Source organism: Brachyhypopomus gauderio, chromosome 11, assembly GCF_052324685.1.
Source record: "Brachyhypopomus gauderio isolate BG-103 chromosome 11, BGAUD_0.2, whole genome shotgun sequence".
NCBI classification, from domain to species: Eukaryota; Metazoa; Chordata; class Actinopteri; order Gymnotiformes; family Hypopomidae; genus Brachyhypopomus; species Brachyhypopomus gauderio.
In genome coordinates, this window is record NC_135221.1 from 11,219,653 (window position 1) to 11,243,329 (window position 23,677).

Sequence of the window (23,677 nt, forward strand, 5' to 3'; positions counted from 1 at the left end):
TCACAGTGAACACTCACCCCATGACACGGCTTGTGCTCCCTCTGGAGATACCAGACAAACACAGAGATAAAGACGTGTGCAGCCATTTATAAACGTCTAGAAATCTAGATGTCTTTGAAGATATGGCTGTCAGTTAAAATAGAGCTTTTTAAATGTGAAGTTTAATAATTTGTTTTAACCCGACCCAAATTAAATCTACTTGGAAAATTTAATAAATGTTCAAAATATTGTTTTTTGGGACCTCGGTGCATATCAGATTCAGTACGACATGCAGCTCAGTCTATCAGCTTAATTTTTATGTACTGCTGGGAGAGATTTTGCACTCAGGAAAGAGGGGAGAAAAGAACCAGACAGTTAATTTGTCTCTCTGCTCGAAAGTCTCATTAAAACGTTGATGAGTTTAAGGATTGCCTGAGGTGGAGAGAGGCCTGTTTATAGCATCGCAATCTAATGCTCATGGCCCTGCATCTCTGCTGGATGCAAAACAAAGGCGAATGGGCAATCCAATCTCCAATCAATACAGAGCACTTTCCCTTTTAAACACACGCAGGACGGGCACTTGTTTAGCCATGTTTGCTCTAGTGGCGTTACGCTCGTTGACGTCCCTCCGTGTTCCCCTGTGCTAAATGAAGACGGAGTTTGCAGGTGTGGGAATTGATCTGACCTTTCCTTATTGCAGGGAGGATATAAATCTCTTTGGATGGACTTTATTACTCTGTTAAGGGCAGACATGGGGTATCCTAATTTGGGTAGTTATGTTGGGCCTCAGCACCAATACAAGCAGAAGGTCACTCACTGTGAGAACAGTCTGTTTTAATAGACGCTGGAGTTGCCAGCCAAGCCTGTAAGAGTGTATGTTCCCGTTCTGCGCCTGAGATTTAAACACACGTAGCCAGCAGCACAGAGTTCATCTTAAAGAGCTGTTTTCTGGTTTAGCATCTCTGTAGGAGAGACGTTCGGCTTTGTTCGGTTGTACTGTAAAGTGACGCAGGAATTAAAAATTTACACTTGTCATAATAACACTCCACAGCAGAGAACATTTGCATTTTACTGTATCTCCTGAGTCTTCTGAAGGACAGTCATAATCTTCTAAAATGTTCAATTTGCCGTAATTCTACGAGGAGATGATTCCACGCTGTGCATAACTCTCACGGGAAGATAATAATCTGCTTCCTATGATATTTCCATTAAGTATTTAGATTATGAGACTGTGAGTTAATACACAGAATTGTGTGTGGTTTAACTTTGGGTGGGTAAAGTGCTAACATGTCAGCAAGCAGCTCCATTCAGCTTGGGTTAGTAAATACCCAACCCAATGAAAAAATTTAAGAAAAGTCCTTAGTGGCCTTTTTAGAGAGGAAAAAAACAGATTATGTTCAGTTTCATTGCAAAACTTCTTCCTGTCTTTCATACATCATAGCCAGGCAGTGTCAGGATCAGAATTTCACTCAAAAGTTATTTACTTACATTGACCGCAGAGAGAGGTCACCTCAGTTTCCTGAAGCCTGAAGGCCCTAAATTACACTCCCATTCTACATCTGTTGCTCTTGACTGGCGGCCATCTTGCTCATGGCCAGTTGGGCTTGGTCCTCCCTGTGCTGCGCTCCAGAGCACCCCGGGCTCATAATGAGGGACTCTGCCCACGTTCGCATCCAATCAAGAGAAATGAGCCGCTTCACAACACCATCGAGTGGCGTGCTCACCTCCAGACGGAGGCCCCTTCCCCCGCAGACCTGTGGAGGGCCTGGAACACGCACTTCAAAGGAGGACAACTCAGAGACCAGAGGCATTATCTATCCCTGAAAAGGGACAACTACGAGACCAGAGACATCATCTATCCCCGAAGAAGGACAACTACGAGACCAGAGACATCATCTTTCTCTGAAGAAGGACAATTATGAGACCAGAGACATCATCTATTCCTGAAGAAGGACAACTATGAGACATCATCTATCCCTGAAGGACAACTATGAGACCAGAGACATCATCTATCCCTGAAGTAGGTCAACTACGAAACCAGAGACATCATTTATCCCTGAAGGAGGACAACTTAGCATCCAGCTGTTTGGCCGCAATTTAATCGATTATTAGCAATACCTGCAAGAGTAAACATTCCATAGATTTTTTATTATGTCTCCCAAAATGTGGACATTTCTCACTTCCCTGAGCCTGCAGTAATGTATGCTGGAATCGTGGTCCATGAATGATAGTGCACGAAAAGAAAAACAGCTCCAGCAGCGTGCCTTCCCCTTAGCACCTAAGACAACAGAAGAACTTAATACATACCCCTGCTGTTAGTCCAATATCTTCCCTCCACTCATATACAGGTGCCCAGAGTCCTGGTAAATTGCTTCTGAAGTCCTTATTGTTTGGTAAAAATATGTGCTGTCCAGGGGTAGAAGTCCTCAAATACAACCCTCTGTGGAGGAGAACAGTGGCAGTCTCTATTTGATGGTTTTTTCCGGTTTTCAGAGTATATTTTTATTTATACCTGGATTCTGGGTATATCAAGTGGAAACTTGGTGATGTGTTCAGACACTTCAGAAACTGTGTCTGACACAAATGTTGCCTTCACCTGAAACTGAGGTCTGAAGTTTTCTTTCTTTCTGTTTTTTATTTTTTATTTTTTGTTGTTTGTTTTTTGTTTAGTTTTTTTGTTTATTTTTTGCTTGTTTATTTTTCTTATGTGTGGTTTTATTTTTTATTTTTTTGCCAATTCCCAAAAGCCGTAACCTTTTCTGCTTCCTGGGGGTGAGTATCTGTGGTGTGTATAGTAAGATCAGTCAGCCTGCAGTGGTATTATTCACTGCCTTGTTGTGTAAACTTGTGTGTTTACTATGCTCGATTGATGTCATAACATTGATGTAAAACATATGGTTTGTATTGTGGCTGAAAAAATATTTAAGATGTAGATGAACTATTATTGGTTTATTTTCCTAGCTATGTTTAATGGCCAATGGATTATCCACTGCCAGGAACATATAAATAGGTTCAGCAGAGTGATTCTCCTTCTATAGCAGCATAAATATGGCTTATATCAGAATGCATCCTCGTTTGATCACTTCAGACTGAAGCATCCTATCTTAGCTAATTTCACACATATTCTAACAGTAGCAGCTTCCACACTGACACCAGTGTGTGCTGGTTTGCTTTTATAACCATTATTGAATATAAGCGATCACTTTAAAGCAGAGATGGGTCCATTCATCAGAAATGGGGACAAAGACATGTTTGTGTCTTCTAGATTACAGAAGGCCTAAGGCACTGTGAGTGGTCAAAGCCTCTCCATACTGAGACCAACCACCCTGCCTCACTGTCATTCTCATTCTGCAGTAACTTATGGCTAAATGTTGGTGCCATAACAGACTGCTGATTCGCTCAAACTGTCTACAGCAACATCAGTAAACATGAAGTAAAATAAAACAATAAATAACAATATGATTATTATTACTTTTTAAATTATTTCATTCATTTTTCTTCTTTTAGTAACATTGTGCATTGTTCCCTGTGGCCTTCAGTGCATTCTGTGCTGCTGTGCAGTCTAATAATAGCTGTGGGGTTTGACCCAGACCTCCAGCTAGAACAAAAGCAGTGTGACCGATCTTGTGAATGCCTGTGCTCCAGTGGACAAAAGTCTTCATTACAAAGCCTGATTGATTCTCTATGGCAGCCATTTATGCAGAGAAAGCACAGAGCCCTGACAGCAGAGTCTGCATGTTTTCGACGCGTCCGATTTCGATACATCCGATTGGCTCGTCTGTGTCTGTTATAGGGCGAGGCGTTATTCAGCCTTTCATCCGAGAGCCTATTCCACCCTGACCTGAAACTACTCTACAGGTTCAGGCAGAAAACTGCAAACGTTTCATGAATATTCTGCACAGATTTTGTTTCAGGAATACATACAGTCTAACTTCCTTTGTCACACATGTTGAATAGATTCCCGCAGGACAGGTACCTTAGCGTGTCCTGATGAAGAGGAGGGCCTGCGTTCTCCCCCGTGGTGCCGAAGGTCAGTAGGTGTCCAGGCACAAGTACGCTCCCTGATCCCCAACACGTGATTATTAAATCACCCGACCCACTGTCCAGATCTCCCCCACCTTCCAGTTAAACCCATGCAACCAGTAAGAATGGGAGCTTGCACTGTGCATCCATTTCCCATGATGCTTCACATTTCTTAATGGCACATGTGGAATACCTATTAACTGTGATACAATCATTTATTTTTTTGCTCTACTGGATTATCTACTGGGTGGCGCTGTTGTGGTGTGAGCTACAGTTAGTGTTCATGTTTTTGTTTGGTTTTTGGCTGTGTAACTGAAGTTTAAAAAGTCTGATAAGTTTGATAAAAGTTGATCGGTAATGAGTATCTTAGGTTCTAAAGCTAGTTTTGATACATAATAAACCGCTTCTGTCTGAAGTGGGAATACTAATTCATTTGACTATTTTGACTTCATTTGCACTTGTATTTTGTCCTATGTCTTTCATATTTATTTTAAAATGCAAAAGTACTTATGCATCATATACATATATACAACTTATACATCTGATTGCTTATGAATACATTTATAAGCAATAGAAACAGGGTCTGTTGTGACATACTCAGATCTCAGTCTGAGTGAAATAAGTGTTGATATATAATCCATGTGCAATGAAAGTGCAATATGTCATCAATATTGAACCCCCCCCCCCCCCCCCCCCCCCCCACACGCACACACACACACACACACACTCCTGCTTCTCCCCGTTACTAGCTATAATTATCATCGCTTACACTGGGTTTAAATTAGACATAAATTGAAGATAAGAGTTTACCCAGCAGATCCATCATAATGATTAAACTGAAGGCTTTCCCCCCCCTTTCAGCAGAGAGCACTAGTGAGGCTTGTACGTGTATGTCTCGTGTGTGTCTCGTGCATGTCTCGTGTACTCACTGACTTGTAGAGGTCCTTTGTTTCAGTGTACAAGATTACAGTCATTTACCTCCTGAGTGCTTCCTGTTAATACGCCAAAATAAAGGAGCGTGTTGTTTCTCACCACCTGTGTGTTTCTCATAGAGGGAGCTGTTGAGCTAACATTAAGCTCCCGCCACAATTACGTATGCGGAGGGCGTACATTAGGGCATCTAAACACGCATGCTCGGTGTCATGCAAATGGTGCTGCTTTCAGGGACGATGACAGGCTATGTAGCCGTGACAGTAGGTGCTCCCACAGACACGGGGCCTTAGTCTGACATTCCTTCTCTGCAAATATGAAATCGTAACTCCCTGACACACAATGGGCTAGTGAGCGCCGTTGCAAAAAATGCCCTCAAAGGTTGTGATGTAGACGTCTTTGTCGCACAGTGTGCTGTTGTGTTTTATGGGCAAAGTCTGCGAGGTGTTGAACGTGTCTATAATGTCCTGACCGCTGTCCGCCTCACGTCTGGTCCTTCTGTCCTTCCTATCAGTCTGCTCGCGTGGATGGAGGGCTGGGAAACAGGGCGTCCCGCACCGCCTGCAGGTCCCGCACGCCAGCCCGACTGCACCGGCATGGTTCCTGTGATGCGAAAGGCACTGTGGCATGTGATGACGTGTGACTTTGAAGTTGTGAATGAGTGTGAAGACACAAGTCCACCTGCCTACCGCTCACACCAGACGAGGTCATTTGTGACTTGGCTCTCACATCTACACATTGTTCCTTTAGGGGAACAGTTATCCCATCACAATTTTGTAGCATTCTTTAACCCCCACCCTGGTCATTAGTGATAACAGCACATTGATAACATGTTTTTCTTATCCCCAATGTAATTTCCAGACATTATTTCTCTCCTGTACTATTTTCAGTCATTCTGCATGGCATCTATTAGGCAGACGAATCCCTGAACCCAGTCAGATCAGAAAGCCCACAACGTGCCCTCCAAGCCTTGGTACTCCATAGTGTGCACTTGTGAGATTAGAATCAGAGGAAATATTTATCCTGTAGGTCAGGGAGTCAGACAGGGTAAAAGTGCCTAGGGTGTTGTTTCTTAAACAGATGGGTCTTTGCTGTCTCACGTGGGTTTTACACTCCCCTCAGGTATAAGGTGCCCCTGTTCCTGGGGCTACGGAATACAGGCAGGCAGAGTCAGTGTGTGGAGGCTGTGCTAGGAGTCAGTAGGTAATGACTCAGCAGAGAACACAGGGGCTTGTTTACTTGTATATCTCCCCCAGCATTGCCATCTGATTCAGTGCCTGTTGCTTCGGGCCCACCAAGACCCGGTACTGCCGGACCCGAGGCCCATTCTCCCCCACGGCCTTCCGCCTGGCACGTCCCAACCGCCTGCCCCCCCCCCCCCCCCCCCCTGGTCTTTTTCTTTCCTTTTCTTTCCTGACTAAAGGTAAAAAAAAACTTTATTTATTTGTTCTAAACCATTGTGCAGCCACCGTTTTGTGGAGCCCTGTAGCTGCTGTAACAGTTGGACGCGCACGGCGAGATACTCGCACATGTCTATACATCACAGGGAGACAGCTGCACAACTAGACTGATGTCTTGAGGCACTTGAGCATAACAGGTTCTTTCAATGATGCCATGTTTCGCAACATCAGGAGTTGCGCTTTTTGCGGAACTTCAAAGGCTTTGTTTTCCGTCTTTTCTTGAAGGCGCTAACTCGCGCGCGGGCCGCTTGACCTCGCAGTGTGTCCTCGCCTCTCCAGTTGGAATCGTGAACACCTGGAGTTAACATCTAAACATCTAACATCTAGCGTTGTATATCAAAATATACCATAATCGACTCAGTTCCTATGGCCTCCCGAGGTGTCTGCTAGCTGCCGTTCTTGATCACTGCCAAAACCAAAACTGATAGTCAATGCCCTGGACCGGGATGGTGGGCGCGTGGCTGCCTGCCGCTGCCTGTAGCCACGTCTCTCTCCTTCCACAGTATGCCCACTCTCTTTTAAGGCACCGGCACTGTTTTGTCTCACAGCTTCCCCTACTCTCTGCAAGATTTCCCCGCGCTGTTTTCCCCCCCTCACACCCTCACCTCTGTTTATCACCACTCCATCTCAGCCTCAAATAAATAATTGTGTCAACCCCTGGCCTCGCAGAGGGCTCGCCGGTGGAAGGGTAGCAGTGAGACTCACAACGGAGAGGTGTTCTCGGCAGGGCCGCACTCTTTACAGGATCCAGAGGGAAGCAGAGGAGAGATCCACTTTTATTCCCAGACCTGCTGTGCTCTAAGAGCAAATCCTCCCTTCCAGAATGGATGCCTGTCACTGGGGGAGGGAGGGAGGGAGGGAGAGAGAGAGAGAGAGAGAGAGACGGACATACAGAGAAGGCAGAGGCTGGCAATTACAAATCACATGCTTGATAGCTGATGGGCGGTATAGACTGGACTCACTGGTGAGCACTGTGTGTTGCATGAGATGTACCGGTGATGTGGCATGAATGTGAATAGGTAATCCAGAACCACTCGTCTCACTCTGACATGTGTGTGTGAGTCTCTGGTTTTGGTTTTTTTTTTTTTTTTTTGGAGGGGGGGCTATGCGGCTGCACTGTGCGGTGTTCATGGTGGGAGATGCTGGTAATGATGCAGGGTGAGGCAGGCAGGCCACGACTACAGCAAGTTTGTCCTCTACATTGTTAGATGATCGCTTCCTTTCTCTGCCTTAAGCATGTGTTCCTCTCTCCCCCATTTTTAGTCATGGTTTATTTGCTTATCCTTGTGTGGTTACTCCGTGTTTCCACATAATCAGATTTTAAAGGTTCTCCTGTGGTTGACAGCTCATCTTTAAACATATTTTTACGTTAAGGTTCCTAACCGCTAAATTCTTCAAATCACTTCAGTAAATAAATCCTTAATTATGATAAAGCTTTGTGAAATGAGGGATTTCAGGAAGACAGAAATTAAAATAATAAATGAAGCAAACTTAAAAGGATTTATTCCATCTTTCTCCATCCGATTAGTGCTGTGTAGATTGGGACCAGTAATTATGCTCCGTTCATATATGTTGCGGATTTACTATGTGTTGTGGATTTATTATACACACTTAAATTAATTGAATTGTGTACTATGCACTTATTATTATTATTTTAAAGATAACAGTATTTCCACAGTCACTAATGCCTTCTATCAATAGTCTGCCCATTTGACACTGAATTCAAATATGAGGATTATGATAGTGAGGAACATCCGTAAACTGTCTTATCCACTCATCTCTCATACACACACATACACACCACACACACACACACACACACACACACACACACACACACACACACACACACACACACACACACACACACACACACACACACACACACAAATTCACCATCTCTAGCCACATGTACACATACAAGTACACTTGCACAAAAGCTTTAATAAATTGTATGCAATAATTCTAACAAGACTGGTATTGTCTGCAGCTAATAGCGTTTTTTTTTTATTGTGTGTTGAAATGGCCTGTTGGCTCCCTGCTCCTGGTTTCTTCAGCAACACGTTTTCAGTTGTTAGAAGATCATTGCTAATCAGAGTGAGGAATTTGCCTGCTTTGTCACTACAAGCATATCCCTTTCACCCTGAGCACCTCGGCCCCTGTGAAAGCGGAATGCGCTCTTCAGCTGGCTGTCTGTGAAAACTCTCACTAGCTTGTTTGTATCTTATTGTCTTTCCGGCGATCTCGGGCGCCACTGGAGTGCGGTAAAAACGTAAACACGTTATCCAAACACGCAATGGGACGATGCTTTGGATGAGTGGGGTTAGGTGAAGCTAGTGGGGGCGTGGCAGGTGCACCTGTCTGCACACGGACCTGCTCGTTAGAGCTGTGATTTAGTGCTCCATGTTCAGATCGATAATCGATGTCTGCAGTTTACTGCCAGTGGTCTCAACTATGGGGTTTCAGCAGGCTCTGAGCAATGGCATTTGAAGCCTCATCCTCAGAGGCTACGGTCTGAAATGCAGGGCCCGCTGAAACACCTGGAATGTGCCTCATGACGTTAATAAGCCAGAACTGCGTGTATTGTTTGGGTCTTTGGGAGGTCCCCACTTTGAGGCTTGGCCTTGAACTCATTTTACAAGTGATTAAATCATCTCATCTTGAGGTACTCTGCACTCTCCCTCTCTCTAGCAAACTCCAGTCATCTGTTGCGGATGAATACAGTGAACTCTGCCCTATATGGGAGCTAATGAACCCTCTCTAATGACACCGGCTCTATCTTATTCTGTTTTTTTTTCTTCTCCTCCCTCACAGCCGATTTCCCTCTGCCGAACAGAAATCCCAATTTGTCAAGTGATTAGCTATAGCTCTGAATCACGCAGAGTTCACTTTAGTCATTCCTTCAATATGCCCCCCCTCCACACACACACACACACACACACACACACACTCTCACGTTCCTCACAAACACGCACAAGTCTTGTCTATTATACAATTACATACACTGTACAGTTCATTCATGCAAGAGTAATCTTGCGTAATTCACATCCCCACACAGGGGAGATAAGAAAGGAAGAGATGACTTCTCCTGCCTCGCACATAATGGATGCTTGTAGGTGACCTTCTTTGCCTTTAATGTTTAATTTGTTGCCTTTGTTTGCCCAAGTATAGAGATTATTTAAAATATTTTATCACAGGGGGGGAGGGGGGGTTGGGGGGTGGGGGGGTTTTCAAAAATAAATCTCTATTGCCATTGTAACCTTTGAAAGCACTGCAAGCCTGAGCAATGAAATATTGATACTGCATATCCATAAATCGAAATTGAAAATGGCCCCATCCAACAAACGGCTGAATCTAATCCTGACAGCGTCACATTAGAGGCGATGATTTGGGGCCTGGTGCGGAGCATCCCCTCTCTCTTTATGGCACACGCTATTCCTTCAAGACCGTTTAGAGGGAGCGGAAATGGGAGTGGATTTAATGGAATAGTTCTCCTCTGTCCTCTGTCCTACAGAAGAGATGCACCACACCTGAACCTGGGCCAAAGTCCCAAAATCTACCCGTCTCTGCCCCTGCCTCTGCCCCTACCTCTGCCCCTACCTCTGCCCCTGTCTCTGCCCCTACCTCTGCCCCTGCCTCTGCCCCTGTCTCTGCCCCTGCCTCTGCCCCTCCCTCTGCCCCTGTCTCTGCCCCTGTCTCTGCCCCTGTCTCTGCCCCTACCTCTGCCCCTGTCTCTGCCCCTGCCTCTGCCCCTACCTCTGCCCCTGCCTCTGCCCCTGTCTCTGCCCCTACCTCTGCCCCTGTCTCTGCCCCTGCCTCTGCCCCTACCTCTGCCCCTACCTCTGCCCCTGTCTCTGCCCCTACCTCTGCCCCTGCCTCTGCCCCTACCTCTGCCCCTGTCTCTGCCCCTGCCTCTGCCTCTGTCTCTGCCCCTACCTCTGCCCCTACCTCTGCCCCTGCCTCTACCCCTACCTCTGCCCCAGGTTCTTTCCTGTAAATCCCTGAACGTCCATCTGCGAAACAGAGAGTGGCAGGTGTGCTCGTCAAGTAACTCGATCATTAAGAGGGTCTTCAAGTCCAAGTTTGTACTGGACCCAGAATGATACTGCTGGGACCACAGAGACAGGTACTTACCTGTGGTAATCTGAGAAGCCATATAATTATGCATCCCATATTCTTGAGTAATGGTGCAGTAAACCTTAGTAATTGTAAGTAATGCATAAATATCGTCAACCAGAGGGAATCACAAGTGTCTCGGTGAATGCTGCGAATGCTTTTAGAGAATATATGGAAATATCGTCATGGAAGTCATTAGTATAATTTTCTTTGTCCCAGAAATGGTTAGTTTATGCACAAAGGGGCACTTTGAGGATTTGTATTCTCAGATTATCTCCCTCTATCTTTCTCTCTCTTTTGGTCTCTCGTGCGCCCCATACAAAATGAGCATTTGAAAGATGTTGCTTAATGTCGCTTTGCTGGTCCCCTGTAAACATTTTTATTTTTGCTATTAATGTTCCTGATGATATCCCAAAAGGATGCTTGCTTTATTCTCCACAGGCCTCCAGCAGAGCTCTCCATTATAGAGGAGAGCAGCTGTTGACACAAACAGATTTATTGCTGAAAAGCAAAAAACTGACCCGCAACGAGCCTGTGTTTAGAAAAACATCAAAAGAGACATTAACATAATTCTCCCATTAAGGCTTTTGTTTGCTATGCAGTGCCACACATACTGCTAAGCCTCTGCTGTCCTGAGCTTTGCTGGCATGTCATGAGTGATTCTGCTAGAAATTGCTGTTATTTACACACTGAGTCGCTGTTGCTGTTCACTTCCTTAAAGGTTGTGGGTTTAAACAAAAATGGATGAAACTTTACAAGGAATTTAGTGTGTAAATAATGTCATTTTGCCTCATGGAGATCTTCCTATGACTCTTAAGTCCTCATCTCTGTGTAAAAGTCTGATATATGGTGTATGACCTGTCAATTTCCTGGTAAGGGAACCCACTGGGCCAAGCCCGGTGTTGGGGATCTCTTTGCTGAATTAATGGCATTTGGGGCTATGTCTTGGTCCTAGTTAGATAGGCTACCTTGGGGCTGTGCTTAAAGGAGTGGTGGTGGTGCTCTTTCCCGAGAGCATATTTGCTGTATTGGGAATACAAAGTACCTCAGCTCTTTGATCTGCTGTAAATGGTCTTTAGTGTGAGTGGGGAGGATGGCTCCATTGTTAACTTTCCTCAGTGCTGGCCTTCTCCATACATTCAGCTTACTAACCGCTCTACAGCCACGAGACTTCTACATCCACTGTATATACTTATTCAATATGCATCGTCACTCTCTCCCTCCCTCCATCCCTCCCTCCCTTCGCACACTTGATCCATCCTTGTATTCTCATGAGTCCATTCACTCTGCAGCTTTTATCGTGGTTCCAGACCGGTTCTGTCTGGCTCCGAGGAGTGCCGTGTGGGTTCCTGCCAAGCCTGCCCTGAGAGCATTAACCCCAGCTTTGTGAGGCTTGATTAGGGGACAGCAAATCCCCGCTTGTGCTCTTCCTCCAACATTCTTCTAATGACACAGCCGCTACCTTCAACATTGTCCATGTTGAATTGTGTGCCGTGTGCATTTTGTCATCCTCGTGTGAAGCTATTGCCAATGTGTAAGACACGGTGAACCTGTACAATTGTTCTGGCTAACCTTTATTTCTTTCTGCTGCAAAGTAAGTATTATAAAAAAAAATTTGGTGTGATTACCTTTGCCTTGAAAACAGCATTAATTCTTCTCCAGGTAGACTTGGACTGTTTTTAAGGAACTGCAAAGAGGAAACCAGGAACTAATCACAGATCTTCCGTGGTTGTTGGCTTGCTCAAAACCTTCTGCCTCGTCATGTAATCTCAAACAGACTTGGTGTTGAGGTCAGGGCCCCATGGGGGCCAAATCATTACTTCCAGGAATCCTTGTTCTTCTTCATAGAGAATGAAGACACACTGGCTGTATGTTTTGAGTCATTGTTCTGCTGCAGAATAAATTTGTAGTCGATGAGAAGCCTCCCAGATGGTACCGGACGACGGATCAGTATCTGCCTGTTTTCCTCAGCGCTGAGGACACAATTAATCCTGACCAAATCCCCAACTCTATTTGCTGAAATGCAGCTCCAAACTTTCAAGAAACCTCCACCATGCTTCACTCTTGCTTGCAGACACTCATTATCGTATCGTTCTCAAGGCCTTCGGAAAACAAACTCCCTTCTGTTACAGACAAATATTTCACATTTTGAATCATCACTCCACAGCACCTGCTGCCATTTTTATTCACCCTGTTCCTGTTTTTGTGCATAGTTGAGTCAACTGGCCTTGTATCCACACTTTTTGCCCACATGTCTTCCATGAAGACCATTTCAGGCCAAACCTCTCCATACAGTAGATGGATGCTCCTGGGTCCCACTGGTTTCTGCCAGTTCTGAGCTTATGGCACAGCTGGACATCTTTAATTTTGAAAGGAAGTAAGCAGGATGTGTCTTTCGTCTTCTGCACTAAGTTTCCTTGGCTGACCTCTGCGTGGACAGTCCTCAACATTACCAGTTCCTGTGTGCTTCTTCAACAGAGCTTGTGCAGCACATGTAGAAACCCCCGTCTGCTTTGAAATATTTACCTGGGTGAGACCTCGCTGATGCAGGATAACTACCATGTGTCTAGCTGCTGCGCTCTGCCATGGTGTATGATCTGTGACATGAAACTTCTTCCACACCCTCACCTTTATACCACCTCACCTTTATACCACCTCACCTTTATACCACCTCACCTTTATACCACCTCGCCTCTATACCACCTCGCCTCTATACCACCTCACCTTTATACCACCTCACCTTTATACCACCTCACCATTATACCACCTCACCTCTATACCACCTCACCTTTATACCACCTCACCTTTATACCACCTCACCTTTATAGCAGAGTTTCATGGTTCCTCACCCGGTTGTAATCCTTCTACACAGTGGTGTCTGTTTCAATAAATGACTATGTTTAAACCTACATATGATACTGATGATCACTGTCACCTGTTTCTTTTACATGTGTAATCAATACTGTGCACAGTTTTGCAAACTTTTGCACATTTTACCTGAAGATAGAAACAGGCATGGACCTGATTAATTAACATCATACGTTAATTAAGAGTCTGAGTCTGGCAGTCCTATTTCAAGGAACCCAAGGTCACTTTACAATTACATACACAACTTTTACATCCAGTCACGTGCCGGTGAGAAGCGGCAGCCAATCACACGCAGCGTACTCTTGAGCAGAAGCCTCAGCCCTCTTGGGACTGAATGGGTTGCAGGGAGAGGAGGGTGGATATCCACCATTGGGCATGCAGACACAGAATCAGTCATGCACCCATTCACACAAGGACAACTTTAGGCACCATTGGGCATGCAGACACACCCAATCATTCACACTCACCAGGACAGTTTAGAGGGTAGCCCGTTGACGGCTGTGTTTTTGTATTGTGGGAGGAAACTGGCAACCCTGTAAGAAGCCCATCCAGACACTGGGAGAACATGGAAATTCCACCTGGCCCAGTGGCACAGTCCATCTAAAGTCAAATATCATACTATCACCAGTTACTCTTTTAAAGACATGTCTTACATATCTCCGTGACTATCATACACAAATCATTAACCATATGAGCTGTGGGTGCAGTGAAAAGAAGGAATTTAAAAAATGTTGTGCAATAGTGTCAGATCTGTGCTGCCATCGGCACAAACACCAAGCGAGGCGGCTGGCTCCCTTGGCCCGTCAATACCTCCTTTAAGTTCAGCAATCATGTAGGGCGTGTGTGTCAATGAGCCCAAAGCTGCCCTGCTATCCCGACATGAAGACAAGGCATCCTTCATGTCCCTTCTGATCCTCGCCTAAGACTCCCACGTTGCTCTGAAGTCCTGAAAGCGCAGGAGAGCAGTAATCAGGGATTATTTGTGGATTAATGAAGAGGAGCTCCGGGTGCCCAGGCCGTTTGGGCTTAGCCCTGACCACGGCACGCTCCGGCCACGTCTCCCTTCACGTTCAGATGGTCCACCATTCTTTTACAGCTGAGCAGAGCCGGCACATAAGAGATTCATTTATAAGAATCAGGTTTGTTTTTATGAATCAGAGAGGGCAGGCCTCTTCTCCTGCTCTGGTAACTGTGCAGGACTCATGTGTATAATAACAATATATTTTTAATAACAGGATATTTCTGTGTACTGTTGCCATTGACTGTACCCCCCCCCCCCCCCCCAAGTCTGTTTTCTCTTTGTGTCATCCACTCTCTCCATATATAGGATATTTCATGGCAGGTTGTCTGTATTTCAACTGCACCATTCCCGGTATGCACTACCTGGAGACCAGGGTGACGCAGACATCATGTCTGTCTCTTTTCATCTCCTGCCTAAAGAAATACATCTCTGCTCGTGTGTGATTTTAGACATTCAGACTCTATTTTGCAGTGCTCTGTAGAAAGTTGACTCTCTGTGTGAATCTGCCCTCTCCCACTGTAATGGACATTTCCAGGGATTCCTTCTAGCAGTGCAGATACCAGTTTTGACATGTTGCAAGAAAGTTATTGAACTCAGAGTACAGCTGCAGTTCATCTATGTCAGTGGTGTGATGGAGCGATAGACCGACTGCTGCCATATAATCAACATAACCCTACCAGTGTTGACAGCTGCCAATAGTGCATAGGCATGCCTTCTTTTTTTCCCTCTCTCAACAGTCAGTTGAGTATCATAACATGTCACAGCACCTTCCATGGCTGCTGTCTCCGAGCCTTTACCATTAAACTGCATTCTCCTTTTCATTTTTTCAGTGTCTGCCCAGATCCTGAAAGCCAGTTTGGACACGATGGAGCGTCACATCCAAAGGCTGGAGAATGACATCCAGAACTTTCCCAAGACTGAGGACAAACAGGACAAGTTTGTGGAAAAAATGTCCATATCCTTCACGTGCTTTCTGTGCTCTGTGTGTGACATCCCCGCCGGGCCCGTGTAAGTGAGCTTAGGACTTTCCTGCACTGGAGGGACGTGGTGTGGAGGCCTCCTTGTCCCTGTAGGCTGTGGAATGGATAGAGCTGCCTCTTGGTGGGAACTTTATCTGATGGGTCTGCCCCACAGAGGGAGTTGAGCCTCGGGAGTTATTTATACAGCCCTCCTCTGCTTTCTCCCTCCGGACCCTAATGGAGCACTCCTTAGCCATGTATACTTATCACCCCACACTGATTTCATCTCCTGACCAGCCTCTGGCCCCTCTCTCCACAACTTTCCGAGGGCTATCAGCTCTCAAGGCTCCTCTCCCGTTTCGATAACGGTATATTTCCCTCCAGTGCAAGTGCACTAAAGCCTCAAATTCAATTGGTGACGCCAGAGCATTTCCAAGAGTCTGATTTTAAGAGTTCAGGGATCTGACAAGATTGATTTGGCTTGTGCTTAGTGATATTAAAATGTTGTAATAGAAACCTGGCATGAAGCCAGTTTGGAGAGACTGTCTCCTCTCTCTTGTTTTCAGCTCAGAATGACAGAGTCGGTTCATTCATCCTCAACACGTGATCCCGGCAACGCCTTAACTCTTTTATTAGCTTCGAGTAAGAATCATTATTTGGTGATTTATCAAGTCAGAAAGACTTCCCATATGCTCCCCAAGAGCTGAGGAGATAGCGGTTAACCTTATTTTAGCTCCTTGTTCCTGAGCTCAGAGTGGAGATTTATGGCGTCTTACGCTGCACTTAGGGCATCATAAGAATAATAGCATGGGCACACGTGAACAACCTGCTCCCAGTTCAGAGGGGCACTTGGAGCTGTGTAATTAGGGAACCTGCATCTCTCGACGTGGGCAGGCCAGGGCCCGTCCTGGGTGAGAGTTCGGGGAGGGCTAAGTCTCAGTATGGAATGGTAGGTTCCAGGGAGGATTTGAGCTTGTATCAGGGGCAGTGGAGAGGTGCGGAAATCGGCACCAGTGTCTGGGCTTGCCACATCTCCCGAGGACTGTAAAAGCTGTCTAGGCCAGAGGAGTGAAACATAGGCTTCTGTCTTACCCCCATTTTGCCCCCAACCCCCTACCCCCTACCCACCTAAGCGTTGTCCCAGCCGAGCAGACCTGGCGGGTGGCTGCATCCCATTGGCGATTCGAGCGGGAAGTCTGAAGGGCGAGACAAGGTCCCGCACCATCTTCCTCAAAGAAACATTGCAGCCCAGCACGGCCCCGACGCAGCATACGGTTCCTCTGTGTGCGACGGAGCCCATGTCACTGTGGCGGTAAAGTAGGCCGAGGGACGCCTCGCGTAATCCCGCTGCCATGAAAAGGATAGAGGAGAGAAAGAATCCACGGCAGGAGGAGCAGCATGGTGGTGCTGGTGGTGGGGGTTGGCCTGAGTGATGATGCGCTGTAGCTATCTCCTCCTCTTCATCCGCCTCTTCCTCTCTGGGTGTGACCTGAGCGTGACCCTTTAACAGTCAACCACCATGAAGTGAATGCGTGCCAAGTGTAAGTGACTGTCGGTGGGTTACCTCACAGATATAGTGTTCCAGTCGGTGAAGGCTTCTTTTGTTCATCAATTTTTCATTTGGTTTTTTTTTTTTTTTTTTTTTTTTGTTAGTTGTTTTTTTTTTTATTCTTGTGCATTGACGGTGAGATTCCTCTCCTCCAGGTGTGTGCTCAAAACCAACCCGCTCTCTTCCGCTTTATTCACCTTTCTTTCTTTAACAATCTGGAGCACTGAGAACTGTGTAATTTAATTTAGCCTGAAATCACACTCCTACCTCTCACCCCCCCCCCCCCATCCCCCCCCCCCCCCCCCCGCTTTAGGGAGAGCCAGCACATACAGTGGTGTAAAGGAGGGTTCATAAGCGCGGCGTTTGTTTTTCGTCGGCTTTGTGGCAGCACAGACGTCTGATTTAGAGTCTTGCCTAGAAGGTAGCAGAAAGAGAATGAAGTAATATGCAGCAGATTTTATGAGATAAAGCAGCATAAAATTGCAATGAAAAAAAAAAAAAAAACAAGTTACGGAAGAAAGTGCATGTTGCTTCTGCACGATTCAAACTAGTGCCCTCTTCTGAACTTCTTTAGGTGTTGTAGTTATAACAGCACTCATTTCATCCCCCTCTCTGTTTGGGTGACATTTTGTGATATTAAAAATCTCCCCCAAAACGTCTTATTAGATTCATAGAAGGATAACCAAGCAAGAAGAACAAATATGCATTTATTACCTCACATGGCAACATCCAGCTGAAATATCGATCCTTCAAATAGAAGAGAAAGCAGCGTCTCACTAGCAGGTGCGGAGTGCTGCTCACGCCATCGTGATGGATCAGGAAACTATTAGGGTATGACTCAAATGCAGGTATGCTCCTCCCTAATTACTGTTCTCCACTGCAGCATACTCCAGCTCACTTGTGTGTGTGCGTGCATGTGTGTTGTGTGTGTTTGTGTGTTGTGTGTGTGTGTGTGCGCGTCATGGGTTTGAGTGTGCACACAGGTATTAGCTTGCCCGAGGGCAGTGGAGCTAGTTTCCGAGAGACAGGTGTATAATGCCAGGACAAGTGGAAGCACTTTGTGAGTGCGACACGTACCACGTTCTGTTGGCTGCGAGGCTGCAGATATCCCCAAAACATCCCCAAAACAACAACAACAAATCCCCAAAACAACAACAAATCCCCAAAACAACAACACCCCCCCCCCCCCTCCCAAAAAAAAAAAAAACCTCTTCAAAACTGGAAGGGCCACAATTCTAGTGTTTGTAATTTTTACCTGAAAATGCTTCTCCATAAACTCACCATGCGAGCACCTTCATAGGGGAAAGAAGTGTATACATATGCATCCACTGTAGATATCAGGGGTGTAGGTTTTCCTCCATTACTGTAATGTATGCAAATTACAGAATGGCCTGTTTGTTCAGCAGTTCAGTAGTATCTATCTATCAGGCGTAATGGGACCCAACAATGGCTGTCTCATGAACTGTGGGCCCCAGGAGGGCTGTAACTCAGTGAGCAGTCTGCTCCGGTGCTGTGGTCCAGAGCCGCGATGCGGGCGTGGCCTGCCTGATTGACCACTGGTCTAACGGGGAGAGCGGGGGTCGCCCGGTGCATTCGCCGTCCGCCCCCAAGCTGTGATGAATGGAGGACCCCACACAATAGATCCCAGACCGCCACGCTCCGTGCTGCTGTTCAACAGATTGGTGTTTAGCTAAACCTTTCTGCTCTTTGGGTCTGCCCACCCCTACCAGCCCACAGCAGTGGTTCGCGATCCTGTATTCAAAATTAAAGTAATGAAACAATTAACTGAAGCACCGTCTTAAAAACAATGTGGTTAAGCCTGGTGTTAATGTGACTCACATTCTTACAAACAGCCTGTACTCAATTATTGTACAGCTCTCATAAAATGCCTTGTTTTCTCCGACTTTAGAAAAGGGAGGTTGGCTCCCGGAGAGAGGACCAGAAGTGGACTGCTTAACGCTGCTTCTTTTTAAAATTCCCCATTAAAAGGCTTCCTGGTTGTATGTGCAGAATTTAATGCATTGCAAGATAGAAAATTTGCTTGCTAAGCCAAAGGAACATGCGGTGGGCTGGTAGATCTATGGGAAATGTGTGATTGGGTCATTCCTGCAGCCGCGGGGTTAGAGTAACACCCATTCCGCTGACCTGCACATACCCACAAACTCACTAATGGTCGGAGGAGTGAAATATCAGGGGAAGGTTTGGCGCGCTCCCGCTGTGCTGTTATAGCGCGTCTCCTGCTCCTCCACTGGCTGGACGGTGTCGGGCTGTGCGCAGTGGGCCGGTACAACGCTCCGCGGCCCCCGATCCGTGTCGCCGACGCAGTGCCGCGTAGCGGTACCCGCGCTACGCTGCCGCGTTTTAACACCTGCTGTGGACACGCAGCCCTCCGTCGCTCCAGGCAGCGGTGCTCGATGGCCCGAGACGAGCCGAAAAACACAAAAACCACAGCGAGAGCGTTTCATCCGTCACGCGCAAATCTCTGTTTGCGCGAGAGCGTTTAGAAAGCTTTTCTTCCGTGCCTTTGGCTGCGGCTCCAAAACAGCTTCAGACGTGCACGCTAAAGGTGCGGGCACGCGCAAGCTTCTCCAACATCCCCCCGCGCCAGTACCGGCAGCCTCTCGGACCAGCGCGCACCAGAGCAGAGATTCTGGGACACACATAATGTTTTGGCTTCTGCTTAACTGTGTTAATTATGGAATTAGGTCACCAGGCTGTGGTGCCGTTCTTAGATTCTGATTTTTATATAAACACAACTCTCTTCGCAAACATTTTCCTCATTGCTCATGAGTTTCACTAGAATGAATTAATTTTATATGCTAAAATTTGTAACACATCAAAAGCCCCCCCCCCTCCCCCCCCAACCCTTTCAATTAGGCAGAAATGAGGAGCTTGCTGTGCAAAAAGTACATGGGCAGAAGGGCGAGCGACTAGCGTGGGCCGCGTGTGCTGCTTCCCAGCAGAGCTGCGATGTCTGTCCTGGTTGTGTCTGCCACAGCGCCGTGTCTACAGAAGAGCAGCATTGTTCAGGAACAATGGGCAACTTTAATTCACCATGTGTCACAGGGGACATTAAGATTTAATTAACAAATTCTAATAGGTGCTTAGCTGCATAAACAATATCAGGCCCAACTAATCATTGTATTTCCTGTAATGTTAGTCCTAAAGCATGGAGGGCCGTGGTGAAAGAGCACAAAGCAGGCTTGGCTCCCGCACACGTGATTATGTTGCTGTCTCACAGAGACTCGTGTTTATTGGGAAATGTCATCCAAGCCATGTGTTTCGTGTGATATGATTTTGCATATGCTAATGTGCTTGATTGCCTTGATGTGTGGCTTGGCGGAGGAGTGTCAGGGAGAACCAGAGCGGGGCTCGATGGCGGCCTCTTCAGATCGCACGGCTCCGACGCGGCCCGCTGGCCCGTGCACGGGGAGCCAGAATTCGTACAGCCCTGATTGAACTTTGTATTTAACACGACGTCAGTGGCACTGATGCAGAATAATAGTGATTGTTTAAGTGCTGCCTCCGTTTGGCCGATCCCCATGTTATCGCCTTGAATAAGTTGATGAAATTGACGTTTGAAAATACATTAGGAAGAAACAAACAAACAACACCCCCCCCCCCCCCCGCCCCAGCCCCCATGCCAACCAGAATGAACCTGCTGGATACTGGGCCACTAAAAGCCTGATCAACAAATTCCCACTGTTTCCTTCTTTTGATTTGTGTGGTTTCTTGAACGTTTTGTGGCAGACTGATTGCTGTGTTATATAAAAAGCATAACTACAGAAATTGGTTAAATCATTACACACACACACACACACACACACACACATACATATACATACATACATATATACATACATACAGAGGCGTAGCGCAAAATTCTGGGGCCCCACCGCAAGGAGGCAATGAGGAGGCCCGTGCGTGAGCTAAAATCTCGCGAGTGACCGTAGCGCGACCCGGCGTGAGCGGTGTAGGCGTTTATACTTTCGCGAGCATCGCGAGCGTCACTGCAGTGTAAATATGGCTTTGCAGTGTTGTCCGAAACCATACGTTAACAAATACGAGCCTCTTGTAATTCCAGGACGAAACATGAGAGAACGTGAAGACGTTAAGATTGGGCGTTTTGAAAATAAACAACCATTAAATAATTTGATAAAAAGCGAATAATTTCGAGTATATGTATAAATATTTAACTAAGTTTAACGTGCTGGGAAATATTGAAATGGACCTTGAAAGTGATGTACAAATGCTTTAATTCCACCTTGTTAAGGTGTATGAACCCTGCAAACATGACTTTGTTCATCGCGCTGAAGCGCGGCGCGCGTGCGAAGTTACAAAATTCGAGAGGTGCACGACCTCGCGAATCGACAGCGCGCGAGGCCCTCGCGCACGGGCGGAGCCACAGCGATTACGTCATTTTCGCTGCACAGACCCTCAAGTATAAACCAGGCTTAAGCGTGGGGGAAAACATTAACATCACCCAGGAGGATGACTAAACAACAAACTCGTCCTAAGGCGGGGCCCACCTGTGTTCGGGGCCCCCCCGCAGTGCGTGCCTTGCGTGCCACTCCCCTACGCCAGTGCATACATATTTGTGTGTGTGTGTGTGTGTGTGTGTGTGTAAATATATATATATATATATATATGGATCCTTCTCTTCATGAGCCCATCTCTCTTTGCGTTTTAAAATCGAATTCTACCTGCTCGTGGTTTAGAGCTCATCTGTAGCTGCGCTGTCCTCCCCAGGAAGTTACTGTAGTCTCATGCCACTGAGAGATTTGTTTAAACGGTGGGTCTGTTTATTCTGCTGTGGTGCTCAACCATCAAGCCCTGAGTTTGTCTCTGGCGTCTGTTCGTTGGACTGTCTCGTGTTACGTCCCCGGCGGCTGGGCCAGATCACGTCGGCCCACTCTCTGCTCTTTCCCCGGGACAGCTTCAGTTTCACTGGGCCATCCTGGTATCCCTAGAGGGGCATATCAAGCCCTACTCTCAGCTCCAGTGGAAATGACACTTTGAGAGGCAGTGTGAATACTTTACTAATCATGTTTCAGATATCATACTGTTGTCATCTGTGTCTGATCGCCATGGCCCATCACCCCCCCCCCCCCCCCCCTTTAGTTGAGATGCCTAGCTCAGATGGAGAAATGTCTCAATGTGCAGAATCATTATGCCTGTGAATTCCCTGGAAATTCCACAATCAATGTCTTGTTAGGAAAGGGGGAAAAAGTAGGTCTGATTTGGCAGGTCCATTAACTTAGAGCAGAGAACTGACGTGGACACTACGGCACACTCTGACAGGCCTGCTACCCGTGGGTGTCTCTCACTCTCCAGTTCACTTACTCTTTCCCTCTCTCTCTCTCTCTCTCTCTCTCTTACACACACACAGACACACTCCTCCACTCTCTGACTCTCTCTGTCTTCCCTCTCTCTCTTGTCTTCTTGTTCCTGTGATCAGACCTCAAGGTCTCGCAGTCTGTCGTGTGTGAGGGATCGTCTCCAGGGAGCGCAGCCGTGAGTGTCAGGACTCTGTCAAAGTCAGCAGGAAGGCCGGACACCGTTGCTGCCCTGAATAGATGATGCTTTGCATTGTGCTTCACTTCTGCTGTGTGAAGTGTGTCTGTGCCCAGTGGCCATGCTGCACACTCTGACATTTCGCACTGTTGCTCCATGCTCGAGAGACCCGTATTTTGAAGGTAGTGGAGAAAACCACATAATAACACGTTCTTTCCATCAGTGTTTGAATGGCACACTTTCTTGCTGTGTGCTCCTTGTGAGAGGCCACAGATGCAATAACAAATCAATAGCCCTCTCTCTAATCTACACACAGCTAACCTGTATTTCAGCGTTATTCTTCAGTGTTGTAGCTTGTTTCTTTGTGTTTCTTTTGTGTGTGTGAGTGTTTGTGAGTGTGTGTGTGTGAGTGTGAATGTGTGTAAGTGTGTGTGCGTGTGTGTGTGTGTGTGTGTGTGTGTGTGTGTGTGTGTGTGTGTGTGTGTGTGATGTAAGGCGGCCTCTTTATCATCTGGGGAGTGACATCAGCGTGGTCTGCTTGGCGTGCCCTTCAGCAGAGCACCCTTATTCCCCGCTGGCAGCTTGGCAAAGTTGCCTTTCCACCATGCGGTGCCGCTAGTCCTTGGGGGCACTCTGGCCAGGCATGGCAGGCCCAGCAGGCTGTGCTGGGCCCCCCCCATGTGGCCCCGGGCTGAAAGCTGCCTAATAGCACGGTGCCCTTGTGCTGGCGTAGCCTGGCCCCGAGGGTCCCGCACACGGCCCCGAGCGCTCGCCGCCAAGCGCTAATCCCGTCGTCGACACCTGGATGCCCGCCAGCAAGATCCCGTGCCCGTCCCGCGTCTCGTCCGCCGTCATGGCCCGCGACTTCGCTGTCGGTTGGTGTTTTATTTCAAAGAGCAGGCCCCTCTCCACTGAATTGCACCATCGTCTGCAAATTGCTTTGCCAAATGCAAATGGGGGAGTTTGCGAGGCTGGGGGAGGGGCAGGGCTTTGAGACACACGGCCGTCTCTTTAAAAGAGTTTTTGTGTTAGCATTTGTTCTGGAGTGTGACGCTGTCACTGGAGAATTGGCGCTGGGTACTGAGAGCCTTTTTCGGGGGGATTGTGTTACTGTAAACGTAAGGAGAGATGAGCGTGTCTCTGCTGCTCCCTTTATGTCTGCCTGCTGTAATGAGTGTTGTCACGTCTTAGAGGCGGGAAGGACGCTAAGCAGATAATCGCACTCCTGATGCCTGCATGATTTAGTAAATGGAAAGAG

General features: G+C 46.9%; 1 protein-coding gene across 8 annotated transcripts in view; it reads left to right on the forward strand.

Annotated features, from left to right (window-relative positions):
* diaph2 (diaphanous-related formin 2) overlaps positions 1-23,677 on the forward strand; it is a 346,005-nt gene that overhangs the window by 246,730 nt on the left and 75,598 nt on the right. For all 8 annotated transcript variants that reach the window (XM_077021911.1, XM_077021909.1, XM_077021914.1 and 5 more), the window contains one exon: positions 15,228-15,351. In XM_077021911.1, the coding sequence (XP_076878026.1) occupies positions 15,228-15,351 (124 nt within the window). The remainder of the gene's footprint in view (positions 1-15,227; positions 15,352-23,677) is intronic.